We start from the raw sequence: 16,819 nt of genomic DNA on the forward strand, positions 1-16,819 counted from the left end.
TCAGTACACGGTTGCCCATGTTGGTTACCGTTACCTGCTAGTTGAGCAGTTCCTACACAAGATCTTACCAAGGGGTTTGACTACGTAGATTATAACCAATGGGTTTGACTACGTAGATTATAACCAATGGGTTTGGATTGCGAAAGCCACATCCAAGGGATCTAGTGCATTGTTGCTTGGTTTTTACAGGTGGGCGACGTGCTCGTCTGCATCTGAATACGGGTAAGTAAACATTAAGTTCAACCCTCCAGGTATGCATCTACTGATTTGGTGTTATTCCATTTTTAAGCATGTTTTGCTTGGGTTTTTCAAGTCGTATAATAATGCTTGAATGTTTCAGAGACATGCCAAGGGCATGTCAAAACAAAGCATTTCGGGCCGTCATGTCCCATATATTTTTCTGCATTATGCTGTTATGAATCCACATGTAGGGTTTCATTTGACACACATTGTCACATGGGATACGACATGGTCTAGGGACTCAAGGAGTTCGGTTTAGCCAGTGTGGAGCAAGGCTAATGAGGGTCCCTCTCACTCACGTCGTAGAGTGCTTGCAGTTACCTCCACACACAATCCTTAGTTGAGACATATTCCACATGTGGCGAATATGTCTCTGGGACTGACACTGGCACCCACTATTTCAAGTATGTGTCACGACAAAGTCCCTAGGTGCTGGTCAAATCTGTTTTCTAGACCATTTTCAGCACGACGTATCAAGAGCAATTTCGGTGGCAAAAAATTATCGAATACTTATAATGACTTGTTCAAGTACAAGTACTGCTAAACAACATTACAGATGGTTGTTTATACATATAGCAAGGCTTTGAGTTGTTAATGAAAAAGTTTCCTTGTTTGTCCCTCAAAGTGCTTCATGTTTCACCGTCTATTATGGTTCAAACATTTCAGCAAGGCTTGAAAATGATTGCAGCTAAAAGTATTTAGTTTCTTTCCCAAACTATCTACATTTCTCTGTACTGTGTGCTACGCACATCACATTCGCCATAAGTATTGGCAAGGATGATCACGGATATCCAGGTTCGGATCTGTTTTTTGCTAAATGCATGCACACTAGGTGTTATGGGCCCTAGTGTTTAGCAAAAGCTGATTTGGAATGGCATGAATATTCATCCAGTTGTTGCTTATGAAGCATTTTTGCACTCTATGTGCAATATCTCCGTGAGATTACTTTTGGGTCTATCACTCACCAATAGATGTCATGGCTCGGTTTGGGTGCTTGTGGATTTTTTAAGTTAACCACGATGGTTATTTCGGACATTGTTGATTCCTCAGCAATGTTGTCCGATATTGTGATTTCCGTTTACCAGTCATCCGGGAAGACTGTCTATAAACCGTGGGGGAAACACACTTCAGTTCTGTTAGTTATTCAAGGGGATAGGAAGATTACAAAGTGTAATCTTGTGCTAAAGGATATGCAAAGTATGTACATTAGCACCAAGCACTCCAATTAATAAGAATTTATTGCTCTACTTGGAGTTTGCTTAACATCAGATAAAGCATGTTTGCGACTAGGTTTAGTCTCTTCATGTATAAGTCAGGTTCTCAACCTTGAACACTAGTTATGGTGGGGTTGTTTACTGATGAAATTTGAGAACAAGTCAAGGACTTACACTTGGTTGATGAGTTATGTCAGCAAGTTACCTTCATAGAAAGTGAAAAGCAATACTCTTTCAGGTACATCTTTGTTATGATAACTTGTTTAGCATGCTCATGTGCGTTCTAAATGGAGTCTACACACCATGATTGGACTGGAACCCGTAACACAAGATGGTTGCAAATGGACAACAATGTGCAAAATCAAGATGTTATTCTTGATTTCATTGGACCTCCTATTGTACCATGTTTCAGTCAAACAAACAGCTGGATCCATGAGGGATACCACTATGGAAAACATTAGTGTATCATCACTCTTGTTTTCGAGGACGAAAACGCTTCTCCAAGGGGGGAGTAATGTCATGCCAAGGGTAGGACCGAGCAAGGCCAAGGGCCAGGACGGATGTGCGTTAAGGGGGTTCCTATATTTAGCCAAGCCAAGGGCCTATATAGGACACAGTTGGGAGGTGAATTGCACGATCTAGTCCCCTGCGGTCTTATACTCTCTCTCTCTCTCTCTCTCTCTCTGTGGACTTGAGGAGCACTGACGACCAAGAGTCTACATTGAATCCACACACACACACACACTCACCATATTGTCAACAATGCGGCCATCTGCCAGTTGAGTCCTGCACCATGCAAGGCTGCCTACCTTTTCCTTCAACCCCTTTCAACGAATTGTGTACTTACACCTTGCACGGCATCACACATCACCTTCTCTCTCTCTCTCTCTCACACACACACACACACACACACACACACACACACACACACACACACACACACACACACACACAGTTCGGGTAGGGCACACTTGCACGAGAGCGTGGAGCAAGCAGGTTACGCCATGTGGTGGAGGGGGGGGGGGGGGGGAATCCCTCCCCCCGTTATAGATAGTGTTTGTTTTTAGGCTATTTAGGCTATGCTTTTGCATTAAAAGTCGCATCCTAATTAAAGAAAGCATCGTTTTTCCACCTTGCCATATGGATTCACCTCGTGTGAGCATTCTTGTTAGGTAATCATGGATGCAGATGGTTGTAGTTTGGTCTTGATTGTTTTCCTTGCCATGTGGATTCGCCTCGTGTGAGCATTCTTGTTAGGTAATCATGGATGCAGATGGTTGTAGTTTGGTCTTGATTGTTTTCCAGTCAAAGACTTTTGACTTTATAGGATGCACTTACACCTCTTGTATTTGATTTGCCTCCAATTTACCCACATGGACTCGACTAGCCAGGCCTGGAAATTGAAGGGTGCCCCTATCCTTCCTTGGGAAGGGGAATTTTCTTAGTTGCCCTTCTTCAAGGAAGGGGTATCATAGGCTTTGTCATTCATCATGCAAAGCAAGAAAGTTCTAACCCTTCACTCACCCAAACCAAAGCAAAGTTTTGACACAATATTGCATATGGTGAGCAAACCAAAGCAAAGTTTTGACACAATATCGCATATGGTGAGCAATGGGATGTAGATGGTAACTTTTGGGACAATAGTGGATTTATCAAGATATTACACACAAAATGACAAAGCAATCAAGGTTTGTTACATCTCCATCCATAGACTTGCCAATATTTTAAGGTAGATTGAAGATTATAATGTAGATTAGAATGGCATGATTGCAAAAAAAAAAACACAAAAGAATGGCATGATTGCAAAACAAGACAAAATTATTGCTTTAAAAAAGATACATTAGGCTCTACAATACAATTCATCACTTGTGGCTTTGAACAAGAGATAAATTACTTACTTAAACGTAACAATGAATTTCAAATCTAAATCTCATTACTCCAAGATTCAAAATTGATATCTTGTTTAGGTGCTCACAAATTATTGGCAGATTTGTGTGCTTGGTTTTTACTAGGTATATTTGTGAGCAACAGACTTTGCTATTATTCTAGATGCACTATTTACATGCTGCTTATTAGAATTGATAAGCGTAACCTTGACGCACATGATAACAAAGAATGCCCCCATTTGTGAAGCACCCAAGGACCAGGGTCAAGAGCCCTTGCAAACTGCATTGACCAGGAGGATCTCACACAACTTGTCATGATTTTTCCATTCAAGTTGAAGTTTTAGATTACATCCTTCATAGAACTCTAAGGAAAGACATTTTGCACACACATATGGAGTTTTAATGTTTTTTATATATAAACTTTTTAGACCAAAGTGGACACGATTATGACGTACACAATCTTCTACATGATGTTGCATACATATTTATCTAGACAAGGCATTTTTAAGGTTTTCCCTTCATAATGAAGTCTTGTTTTTATTATACCAGTCCAATGGGAAGGGACCTCTGTCCACCTTCCCTTTGGTGGGGAAGGCCAACAAAAAAAATTGCCATGCATATGCAGGGATAGACCCCCCAAGGAAGGGCCGGAAGGGTTGCAATTGCCAGCGACGAGCCTCAACTCGATCCAAGGGAGATCGACTGGGTGAAATTGGATGTGTAACCACAGCAAATTAAGCCATTTGGCATCTCACATGCCAGCACGATTATTAAAATGTGATGTGGGATGTGATGATGAAAGTCTCGTCAAGTGTTGGCGATGGCAAAGTGGCTTCTCAGTCTCTCCCCACCCCGACCTGCGCCACTTCTGGTGCTTCCGTCTGCATCAATATGCTCACCAAGCACCTTATACTCGCCATCGTCATCACTTGTCACTCCGCCCATCTCTTGTAAGCTATCTTTCAGCTCCATCCGCTCTCCACCCGCCATGCAGTTCGTCTCCAACAGACTTTCCCTTTCCAAGGTAACATCCTTTTCCACTTCATTCCTCGTCTGTTTCCGCTAGGGCAAGCTCCAGCATTTCCGTTGAGCTATCAGTTCCCATTACTCCTTTATGGTTTCACCTTCTTTTAAAGCTCGGAACGATGATCTAGCTACTCATTTTTCTGTTGCTAGTCTAAGCGCCGTGCTTCCGTGGAAGATGACACTAGTGTCAGCAGCGCCTTCATTGCTGATGGATCGGAGGAGTCTGTGGATTGGGTGGCTGCAATTCTCCCGTAATTTTCTTCTGCTATTCCTGCCCTCAGCTGACTTGAAATCATGTTTCTATCTCCAACCATCATGAAGACTGCATAACCACTCTTTTCTGCTCACCGTACAGTTAAACTCCGTCAATAGAACCATGTGATGCTTATTTCTCTTAATTACTTGCAAATCATGGCTTTGATGGATTTTTGGTTAATTTCCATGGTGTAGGTTCTTGTTTCCTGCTCTTGGGGGTGCCTTATTTGGTTACGACATTGGAGCCACCTCAGGTGCTCTCATCTCTCTCACGGTGAGTTCCTCTTTGCATCAATGTACAAAGGCCAAAAGGTCGTGCTACAGCAGAACAAAATAACTTATTTGCAGAAGGTGCATGGTTTTTTAGAACTCTGTTGGTCAGGGATTTACAAGCAGAGAGATTCACAACAGCTGCTCCATCAACATAGCTTCACAAAGAGAAATCTTTTTGTGTTACTGTTGGTTAATAACTTTTCGCAGCTCCAATGCGCACATATATGTTCTTTTTGATTGGCAGTTGAACATTAGCTGTCGTGGCTTCTATGGTAGCCTTTGAAACGTTACCCTTTAAAGGCAGATTGGAGAGTGCAAACTTGTGCAAGGATTTGAGATGATCACTTTTGGATGTTGGAGTATTTGCAAAATGTATTTCTTGGACAGCGTTCACTATCAGAGGGATAGTATTAGAGCGTAGTCTTCTAACTTCCATTTTGATCTTATTTGTTACAAACATTGTTGTCTTAGTGTGGATACTTATCAGGTGTAAATGCACATGGATAATTAGAGCTTTTCAGCGAATCTGGCAGGGAGCCTCTCTGTGCTGACGCCCATCCCTCGCTGTTGCTCGCCCATCCCCTTGTGGTTGCCTATGATTGCAATGATGAGTGCTAGCTTTGACAGTTAACATTTGAGTAAAACTTGCAATTGCAATCCCCATGATGGTACAATACTTTAGGTACAATTGGAGGTGCTTTATGAGATTGTGCAATAGTGTTGCACGGCAATCGATATTCAAAACATAGAAACATGGGCTGAGGAACAGGTGGCTACATTGTGGCTCTCACCCCTTGCCAAAAGAGCCCAAAAAATGGGGAGAAAAGGGTCTAAAACTGTCATTTTTTTGAGAATTTCTTGTCGCTATGTTCAATTGCCTCCCCAACAGCCTACCATCTCTGGGACACTCCCTTTCGACCCCACTCTTGGCTCATCTAGCCGACCAGCCCCCTTCATCCCTGACTTGGGGTTGGTCCCCCCCTGGCCCTAGGGTCGTGGTACTGGTCTTTATGTGACTATGCTTCAAAAGCTCCCTATATCACGTGCATTTAAAATATTATTAACAATACTCCTATATACCTTGTATATTCACAATAAGAGAAATCTTTTTGTGTTATTGTTGGTTAATAACTTTTTGCAGCTCCAATGCGTACATATACGTTCTTTTGATTGGCGGTTGAACATTAGCTGTCAAGGCTTCTATGGTAGCCTTTGAAACGTTACCCTTTAAAGACAGATTAGAGAGTGTAAACTTGTGCAAGGATTTGAGATGAGTACGCTTTTGGATGTTGGAGTATTTGCAAAATGTATTGCTTGGACAGCGTTCACTATCGGAGGGATAGTACTAGAGCGTAGTCTTCTAACTTCCATTTTGATCTTGTTTTGTTACAAACATTGTTGTCTTAGTGTGGATACTTATCAGGTGTAAATGGACATGGATAATTAGAGCTTTTCAGCGAATCTGGCAGGGAGTCTCTCTGTGCTGACGCCCATCCCTTGCTGTTACTCACCCATCCCCTTGTGGTTGCCTGTGATTGCAATGATGAGTGCTAGCTTTGACAACATTTGAGTAAAATTTGCAATTGCAATCCCGATATGGTACAATACTTTAGGTACAATTGGAGGTGCTTTATGAGATTGTGCAATAGTGTTGCACGGCAGTCGATATTCAAAACATAGAAACATGGGTTGAGGAACAGGTGGCTACATTGTGGCTCTCACCCCTTGCCAAGAAAGCCCAAAAAATGGGGAAAAAAGGGTCTAAAATTGTCACTTTTTTGAGAATTTTTCGTTGCTATGTTCAATTGCCTCCCCAACAGCCTACCATCTCTGGGACACTCCCTTTTGACCCCACTCTTGGCTCATCTAGCCGACCCCCCCTTCATCCCCGACTTGGGGTTGGTCCCCCCTGACCCTAGGGTCGTGGTACTGGTCTTTATGTGACTATGCTTCAAAAGCTCCCTATATCACGTGCATTTAAAGTATTATTAACAATACTCCTATATACCTTGTATATTCACAATATCGATGTCTTACATAAAGTATAATTTTCTAGAGTATAATCCTCTCTGTTTAACCCACTTGATATGATGCACATTTTTAAGAGTGACTGCCCTGGATATAGTGCTGGCTTCTACCAAAAATCCTCTTTGATTTCATAGTGCAAGCTAGTACAAGGTTAGATGCACTTACAGCCGTATTTACACTCCCATTGACCGCTACCTTTTGACACTCAATTGACTTGTCTAGCCTTGGCACTGCAAGTATTTGCTGCCATTGGCCTTCTAGAAATAGATGGTTATTGATCCATAATATCATTTGAAACATGCATCGGCTGAATGTGTGCCCATTAGGAGTTACATTCTTACTCCCCATTAAACAAAGGTGATGAAGTATCATACACATTTTGTGAGCTTACATGTGTCCTTGACACAAGGCATCTTCCACAAAAACTACATATTGACTAATCAAGATACACGTGGTTTGCGGGTGAACAACCTGTAACCTTTACTTTTTGAACTGCAACCAACAAAATTACAATGCACAGCCTTCTCATCCAATTTACTACGTTGCTTCTTAGGGTGCTAACACAATGCGCATAAGCCAAGCACCAGAAGATAGGCATGTGAGATGGCTTCTTGCCATGCCCAACTTCATATGGAGAGAGATAGCAATGCTTTAGTGGGACACCTAGTTAGTACATATGTAGCACATGTGACACTCTCAAGCCAAAATACATGTGGCAAAGCTTGGATTTCGACCATACTTTGTGCCATCTCCATAAGTGACTTGTTTTTCCTCTCAGCGCCACCATTTTACTGAGGGATATACACCATTGTACATTGGCATTTCACCCCACGACTCGTGATAAATGCAGTGAACTTTTTAGACATGTATTCCCCCCTCAATGAGAATGAATGATGCCCACAACACAACCAAATACATTCTCAGCCATAAACAGAAATTGCTTGAAGCTTGTAAACACTCTGGTGAAAGAGTTGGAACCCTTCTTGTGCGAGAAGACTTCGTCGCCTTCAACTTTGCTTTGCGTGTAATTGAGGGTTGATCATGTCCTCCACTGTCTGATTACTGTGTTCTTAGGCTTGGCCTGCATGTACTTGGTATAAGGAGGATCAATGAGAAGATGATCCATAAGCATGTTGACTTCAGCTTGTCTACCGTGGTCCACATCGGGCGGAGTAGCGTGCCGACTCCCGAGTCGTGGACTGTTCCTGGCTTCATTCACATCCGTTTCAGCCGTCTCTGCACCCTCATTTACTGCTCATTCATTGACTTCCTTTTCTTCTTCCACTTCCTTGCACTCCTCTTGCTGAGGTTAGGAGGCGTTACTGCTTCCATTGTCGATTGCTGCAGTTCTGGATTGGACTTTTCACAAGGGAAAAGTGGTTCTCTGATACCACTGATACTGGCTGCATCATGGGCAATGCCTGCCATCAGATCTAGTTGGTGAACTAGTTGATCTGATGGTGAGACTATCCACAATCCGCAACTCCTAATCTCTACCAGAGATCTTCAACAAAGGACCTGGTGTGGCGAATGGTGACAAATGTTGCACTTGTATAGCATATATACATGCCTAGGTTTTATGTTCTTGATGAAGTAGTATGGTTCACTTCTGCTGTAGTGTATAATAGTGGGGATGCACCCTGGCTAGCTGCTTTTTTGGTCATGCCTACTACAACAGGTCTCTCACAAAGAAGATAAAATGATGTTAAATATTTTGCAATGGTGTATTACTCAGTTGCAAAGATTAGAAGATCTCTTGGCAATTCAAGTAAAGGTTCATTAGATAAAATTTGTGAAGGTAAGAGCTATTCTATTCTTACATGGTGGAAATGGAATAAGTTTACTCAGTTGCAAAGATGAGAAGATCTCTTGGCAATTCAAGTAAAGGTTCATTAGGTAAAATTTGCGAAGGTAAGAGCTACTCTATTCTTACATGGTGGAAATGGAATAAATGAAGAGCAGACTTTGCAAAGCAATTGTATTCCTTGTTTCTACTGGTTTTGGTTGTGCATGGCCAAAGTGTTATGATAATTGTGGAGGAACATGGATCGTGATCCATGTACCTCAGACCAAGAAGCTGGGAAATTGGGTGCACATTGAAACACTGAGGTTTGCTAACACTGCAGCCTTTTCTTACATGCTGATACTGGAGTTTTTCTATTGAATAGGTTGTTTCCACTTGAACTTTGTTCACCTTACATATTAGGATTGGATTTGGATAATTGTGCTTATATTGCTTTTCCCCCCCCTTTGGCAGTCTGCTGAGTTAAGTGGGACAGCTTGGTACAGCTTAACGCCAATTCAAACTGGGCTTGTTGTGAGCTGCTCTTGCCTTATCTTGATATGCTTTGTTTACAAAGATTCAGAAAGTGAGGTTTAAATGACACAACAAGGATCACCACATCTTGATGAACTTAATGGTGTTTTTGTACGATTTAGGTGAGTGGCTCACTTTATGGAGCATTGATTGGTTCTATCTTGGCTTTCAAAATATCAGACACACTAGGTGCTTTTCAAGCATCTGTTTGTTAAAAAGGTGCGTTCTGATTTTGTTTCTTGACATAAATATTTTGGTTCTCTTGCAGGTAGGCGGAAGGAACTGCTCGTTGCTGCTTCATTGTACATACTAGGAGCTCTGTCTACTTCCTTTGCATCCAACTTAAATTTACTCTTGATTGGGAGGGTATTATATGGTCTTGGGATTGGACTGGTAAAATGATTATTATTAGTTGGCTGCAGTCAGTTTTCAGCTTCTATGATGTTTGACTGTTATGTGAATATTTTTTTGTGTATCAATGTTTGAGAATGTTTGATCACATGCTTTCTCTGAAACAGGCAATGCATGGAGCTCCTTTATATATCGCTGAGACATCGCCGTCTAAAATACGCGGAACTTTAGTGTCTTTAAAGGAAGCTTTTATAGTGTTGGGCATACTTGTAAGTGGACTAGTGTTTTTAGTCTTCTAAATAAATTAGCTTTCTGACTGAATTGCCAATTACTGTTTATCAGTTTGGTTATTTGATAGGAAACTTGGAGATAGGTGCAGTGGGAGGATGGCGCATCATGTATGGGTTTGCAGCACCTGTGGCTCTTACCATGGGTCTTGGAATGTGGTGGCTCCCCCCCTCACCGCGTTGGCTCTTGCTAAGTGCAGTCCAAGGCAAGGAAACCTTGCAGGCAGCCAAACGAAATGCTGCTCAAGCTCTCTCTCGATTGAGGAAAGGCAAAGTTAGCAACGAGGCCTTGGAAGTGCAGGTTGAAAAAACATTGGAATCCATCCAGTCATCCAATGTAAAGGAAGAGCCAAAGTTTTCTGAGGTTTTTGAAGGAACCAGTTTGAAGGCATTAAAAGTGGGAGCAGGGCTTGTTTTCTTTCAGCAAGTATGATCACTTTCAAATAATTTGGTATTATTCTTTCTGCTTTCTTCTGGACTCTAATAGTACTTGTGTATATTTCCCATGATCTCAGGTAACTGGTCAACCAAGTGTGCTGTACTATGCTGCATCTATTCTTCAAGTATTTGTTTAAATCTTGTTCTGTACCTTTAACGCATCATAATTTGCAGAGACGTCCTAGTCCATTCTGTAACAGTTGTTACTCTGGATGCCATCATAAGAGTGCAGGTTTTTCAGCAGCTTCTGATGCAACACGTGTTTCCATTGTAATCGGTATCTTCAAGGTAACCTAAATTTGTCTTGGTATTCCTTTAACCAAGCACGTGCAATTCATCTTTTGGGTTTGATTCTATGCATGACGATGCGTGCTCGCCCAACGGGGTTCTTCATACAAAACAACTATACATATTAACTAGAAAACACATACATGCACGCATACACGCACACGTGCACACATACACACACACACACAAAAGTATGTATGTATGTATGTATGAATGTATATATATGATGACAACAGTGGACATGGTGATGATGGTGAAAGCAAAGGTGACATCAGCGTGAGTAAAAGTTGTAACGAATCAGTCAAATCATTCCTGCCAATATGCTTGTGAAGCTCCTGTGAAGTTACGAGTTGGTGGGAGTGTTGGTCAGTCGTTAACTTGAGTATCATCAAAGAGGAAACATGGGTTGAGAAGAGGATTCTTATCCTGGAAGGAATCAATAATATTGCGAAAGCTCATGGCATAAAAGGGTATCTATATCTAGTGGAGTACGTACATGCTAAGATTTTAAGCTCATTCAAGGGGTTCAAAGGCTAGGGAGTCACAATTGTACTATGTACTATGATTAAGTAAAAAGAGAGCTGGCTTTCACAATGTCTTTACACTCATGGGTATCTTGTTGATGGAATGCATCCCGATAGGGTTCATAAGCGATAGCTTAATTTATTAGTCAAAACCATCATCGCGAACATGAGTCGCATTTTCATTTCTTGATTGCTGCTCCTTTACAACGTTTTAACCGGTATTAAGGTCTTGTTAAAGGAAATACATACATTACCTTACAAGTATCTACTTAAGGTTCTGTATTGTTTTCTGCAGTCTAACTATATAGGTTTTTGAACTTCTGCATTTTTGCAGTTGCTTATGACAGCGGTTGCAGTGTTCAAAGTAGATGAGCTGGGACGGAGGCCGCTTCTCATTGCTGGTGTTGGTGGCCTTGTAAGTTTTAATTTGTTAATTCAATTGCTTTATACGCAAAGATCTATATAATTGTTGCAGACTTCTGCTGTTTAAATATTTTTGTGCCTTTTGAATTGCCTCTTGTAGCTTTACCTTGTGACACTAAGTTGTGCAGTTTCCATTTATGGTTCTTGATTATTAATTGTCACTCTTTGTTATTTTATGTGAGTACCATTTTCATTTGATGGCATCTGAACCTCTTTGGCAGCCTTCCACTTGCCAGTGCTTGAGCTTGTATTGCCAAGAGTCGTCCTTTCCTTTCTAGTGCTGTGTATCCCATAGACAGCTCTTTGTCACCAAACGGCTCTTTTCCTTTGCAGTTTTGGATGGCATGGCCCCTCCACAGGCAGCCGTGGGCTCCTTGCCAATGGCTCCTTTGCCTACTGTCTTCTTTTGGGGAATGGGCCACTATGTGTCAACATGTTTTTCTTACTGATGTCAGGTGGACATCAGATCTTTCTCGGTCTAGAGAAAGCACCCATGATCAGATTTAGAGTTCAGGTTTTGCATGAGGATATGGTTTGGATGAGGGAGGCTGTCTATGATATGATTTAGGAGCAGACGATGGTCGAGGCCATCATGGATATCAAACAGTCTGTTTGAGGGTCTGTTTAGTGACACCTTGAGAAAGTTGGTTTGGTTAGAGAGAGATGCATCTTGGTATCTTCGCTTGGCCTTTGTGATGGACGAAAAATGGGTCCCTTCTGCCTCTCTTACAGTATGGTTGTATCGTAGATCTGCATCCTTCTTTGGGGTGCAACATCTAGACATGCTAAGAGTGGATGTGGATGATTTTGGAGGTGCAGCCCAGGTTTTGCAGTCCCTTGGCTTCTATGACATGCTACAAGGTTTCTTACAAGGTTTCTGTCAGGTAGCTAGCACTAGACATGTTGGATTTGCTACATCATGAGAGGCAGATAGAGCTTTTGGCAGATTTATGTAGGTCTTTTACAGCCAAAGAGCTTCATTATCACTTCGTGATTAGAGTATCTTATCCCTTGATGTATCATAAGGTTTGTATGGGTCTCATTGTATATAATTTGAGAGAGAGAGAGAGAGAGAGAGAGAGAGAGAGAAGAGAAGAGAAGAGAAGAGAAGAGAAGAAGAAGAGAGTTTAAACGTCGTAGGAAACTATCCCAAGAGACCTTAAAGGTCTAGCCGACGAAGAGTTGAACTCAAGACATGTTATTCAAGAGGGAAATGGCATAACCAATCTACCACACTTGGGTGATAGAAAGGTTATACCATTTTCCTCTTTTTATTAGCGCGCGCGCGCACACACACCCACCCACACACAGAACAAAGTTTTAACGTCGTAGGAAACTATCCCAGAGACCTTAAAGATCTAGCCGACGAAAAGTTGAACTCAAGACTTGTTATTCAAGAGGGAAATGGCATAACCAATCTACCACACTTGGGTGATAGAAAGGTTATACCATTTTCCTCTTTTTATTAGCGCGCGCGCGCACACACACACACCCACCCACCCACACACCCGAGCAAAAGAGAGTTTTAACGTCGTAGGAAACTATCCCAAGAGAGAGGGAGAGAGAGAGAGAGGGAGAGAGAGAGAGAGAGGGAGAGATCGATCAGACTTGAGTTTTAGGTGAGGTACCTTTTGATCAACAGTTGGCAGCTTATTAGTAGCTTGTTAGAGTGGTAGGCTCTTTTGAGATCATGTGTCGACCCTGTTTCCACTATTGAGGAGGCACCACTCTGGAGATCGTGGATTCAGCAGGGAAAGCCCCTTGTTAATTGGACTCGGATCTCGGTGAGTGGTAGTGGCCTTTGTTACACGATGATGGGCCCCTTCTATCCGTTTCTGAGTACACTGTAGCCCTCAGGAAGAGGCTTCTATTGCGGACCTAACGTCCACCTCACCGTCTACGCTAGTCAGAGGTATGGCAAGATCGGTGCATCCTCCCGACTTTTCAACAATAGTTTTGGTCATGCATCTGGACCCTCAAGATCAGCCACAGGATATGTTTTTTCATGTGATGATAGCGTATGGAAGTCTGCTTGTTGGAAATTGGGCTGTAGTCACTAGCCATGATCTGACTTGTGAGAGGTGCACTTTAGAGCCGGAGTCATTGAGTCATTGCTTTTGGGTTTCTCCATTTGTGCAGCTAGTGTGGATGGTAGTTTGTTGTTTGTTGATTAGAGTGGGGATCCATGATGGGTTCGTGACATGGGGGTTTTCCGGGGTCTCACGCCTTTTTTCAGGGCCTGTTGACAAGATCCAATCTTCATGCTTACTTCCTTGGGATATAGATCAGGCACTCTACAGATGATCTGAGATGGAAGTCACTAGTTGGACGGTTATTATCGGGACATAGTTTTCACTCCGATATGCAACATCACGCTTTTGACCATATGGAAGGCTCGATGTACTCACAATATGGACACACAGTCCTCCCCCACATCCACATCCACTGTCAGGCCAAGGGCCAAACCAAGGGGTCACGGTCTCGGCCAAGGGCCGGCTGCCAGTGGGAAGGGGTTAGAAAGGGGCTAGGAGCCTATTAAAGGGAGGCTGGGCGGATGGACCAGGCATGGCAGTCCCTTGGTCTTTACACTGGTATCAGAGCTAAACATAGAACTTGGGCACGTTTTTTGCTTGGTTGCATGTTGCATGCAATCAAAAAGTGGAGGAGGAAGAGGGTCGAGGCCGCAGCGTGGGCAGAGCCTCCAAGCCGGGGAGTCGACGGGAGGTTGACCTGCGTCAAATCGCGCGCGCTTAGGCTCAGCTGGAGCGCAAGGCAATTTCAGCAAGATCTCGTGCTTGGCCCGCCCCCAAAAGCCTGCTGCATTGCGAGTTGTTTCATCTTCTTCACATCGCGCAGTCGACGGCTCTGTCTGCATGCCAAATTTTCGTCAAATTTTTTTTTTTTCCCTCTTCACTTTGGTTACCCTAATGGTCCAGTGAAGAGCCTTTGCCCATGGTCTTTGGCTTGGCAAGGCGCGCTTAATTCTTCCACTGCCATCTTTTCGTCGGTGGGCATACACAACACACACCGGTTGTGGCTTCTTGCAACTTCTGCATTCCGAACCTGCTGCACACCAGGTTTTGAAGTTTCGACAAAGTGCAAATTGGTCACCAAGCTTCAACCGATTTGGTGGTTGCATACGATGCAAGCCACCTCGGCAGTGACTATACATTGATTTGTGTTTTCAACTACCTCCTCGGCTGCCTAAATTGTCGGCAACTTTCAAGTTTATTTGGTGTATTGCATACGACGCAAACCAGACTATTAGCACCTCGAATTTTCTCCGTGCTTAAAGTGAATCATCCACTGCAGTTTTGCTCGTTGTTGTCAAGCTGGTAGTGGTCATGGATTGAACTACGCTTTCGAAGTCGGCGTTCTTTCTTCTCAAAGACGTAATTATACGGTTCCTTATCGCATACGGCTACGAGCTCGTTGGAATTCAGGTATTCTCCTTTCTTTTCTCGCACAGTACGTCCACAGCATGGATTCGGACATAGATATGTATCATGCATTTGATTTCGAGCAGTCCGCACCCGTTTCGTCTGCCGATGCCACCCGAACGGTTTCTCTCACGGAGAGTAATCGTGCCCCAACGGCAACAGACGATGCGTATGAGTTGCTGGACATGCAAGATTTCGGTGCATTTCAAACACGCATGACTGTGCTTGAAACGAATTTGCACAATTAAATCAGAATGTCACAGCATTATCCGATTTGATTAAGTTGCATATGCGGCAGCAGGCCACGGGCCCTGCTAGTCAGTCAATTCAGGAGCACGGCTCCACACCAGGCCAAGGGCCGGCTGCTGGGCAAGGCCCTCCTCCGGGTCCGCTGCACTCTCTGACCCAAAAAGAGGTGGACGATTTGTTGAAAAATACAAAGCCACCAATTTTTCGGGGAGAAGAGCGTGAGCGAAACAAGGACACCGTGAATATTTTTCTAAGTAAGTGGGATGGTATTCATGACCTTAGACGTACCCCGGATGCAGCCAAGGCGTTGCAGACAAGTCTGACTTTGGACGGCAAGGCCTACAAATGGTGGATGTCTCTCAAGCAGAAGGGCATGCTACCACAGACTTGGGCAGCTTTTGAGGTTGTGTTCAAGAAGGAATTTCTACCTACCAATGAGAAGGATAGAAATTGGACCGCTTGGGACGAATGTTCTATGCGCCAGCATAAAACATTGTTGGAATATATTTCCCATTGTCGGGATGTGATCCTCAAGCTGGAAGGGATGGATACCTTTCAGCAGGTGCGTGGGTTCATCTGTGGGTTAACTCCCGAGCTTAAGAATCACGTTAAAACCCAGGATCCACAAACACTTGAGGACGCAATAGTGCAAGCTCACATCCATGATGATCTCGATGATCGGGCATTGCATAGTTCGCATGTGCACAGCACTACACCTGTTTTAACACGTCTACAACATGTGCATTATAAAAGAAAAAATGTCTCTACTGCATCAGAGACCTCCAAAAAGCCCAAGGGGTCTAGAGGTCCTCTCTCAACGGAAGAGTTTGAGAAAGCCAAAAAAGAAAAGTTGTGCTTTAAATGTTTGGGAACTGGACATAGCAAAAAGGATTGTCCCAAGGGGAAATCTGCTGCTCAAGACAAGGGGAAGGAAAAAGCAGTACACATGGTGCAGCTTTTACCTCTTGAGTCCTCTTCCCAGTTTGCTAATGTGGAAGTAACACACCGAGGCGGTGCATGAGTGCTGTATCACGGCCTCCATGTGGTAGCAGACTTTCGAACCACATGAGTTGGTGCGTATGCATGGCTCTATCCAAGGGCACAGGGTGCGGATCTTGGTAGACGATGGTGCATCGCACAATTTCATCAATTACAAATTGATGAAACGACTCAAATTGCCCCAAACCCCGAGTTCCCATCGCTACAAGGTAGCAATGATTAACGGCCATGATGCTGAGATATGGGACACTTAGGTTAAAGATGTACCTCTGGAAATTCAAGGATACCGTACCTCTTTGGATTTCCAAGTCATGAATATGGAGAGGGCGGATGTGGTTCTTAGTCGTGAGTGGTTGCATAGTTTAGGATCATCACTTAGACGTAGCTATGAGCATAATAGTCTAATGCTCGAATCCAATGGTGTGCACGTATTGTTGTTGGGGGAGAAGGATGTACCTTCCTCACCACTTATTTGTACAGTTGAGCTTATGAAGCTCGCTTCTGATGATGCAATAGAAGAACTCTTTTTGTGTTACTCACTGTGCCATTTTATTTCCAATGTGGATGATGTTTTTAACGAT

The 16,819-nt window shown here is 43.2% G+C and overlaps 1 protein-coding gene across 1 annotated transcript in view; it reads left to right on the forward strand.

Annotated features, from left to right (window-relative positions):
• Window positions 1–4,116: 4,116 nt before the first annotated feature.
• Window positions 4,117–16,819, forward strand: part of LOC147450798 (D-xylose-proton symporter-like 3, chloroplastic) — a 51,154-nt gene continuing 38,451 nt past the window's right edge. The window contains exons 1-11 of the mRNA XM_086519832.1: window positions 4,117–4,364; window positions 4,517–4,617; window positions 4,817–4,895; window positions 9,180–9,239; window positions 9,362–9,428; window positions 9,508–9,632; window positions 9,758–9,859; window positions 9,933–10,304; window positions 10,393–10,440; window positions 10,541–10,603; window positions 11,462–11,542. Of these exons, the coding sequence (XP_086375958.1) occupies window positions 4,161–4,364; window positions 4,517–4,617; window positions 4,817–4,895; window positions 9,180–9,239; window positions 9,362–9,428; window positions 9,508–9,632; window positions 9,758–9,859; window positions 9,933–10,304; window positions 10,393–10,440; window positions 10,541–10,603; window positions 11,462–11,542 (1,302 nt within the window). The 5' untranslated portion in view covers window positions 4,117–4,160. The remainder of the gene's footprint in view (window positions 4,365–4,516; window positions 4,618–4,816; window positions 4,896–9,179; window positions 9,240–9,361; window positions 9,429–9,507; window positions 9,633–9,757; window positions 9,860–9,932; window positions 10,305–10,392; window positions 10,441–10,540; window positions 10,604–11,461; window positions 11,543–16,819) is intronic.

The sequence above is a fragment of the Adiantum capillus-veneris genome, chromosome 9 (genome assembly GCF_014529385.1).
Source record: "Adiantum capillus-veneris isolate H3 chromosome 9, ASM1452938v2, whole genome shotgun sequence".
NCBI classification, from domain to species: domain Eukaryota; kingdom Viridiplantae; phylum Streptophyta; class Polypodiopsida; order Polypodiales; family Pteridaceae; genus Adiantum; species Adiantum capillus-veneris.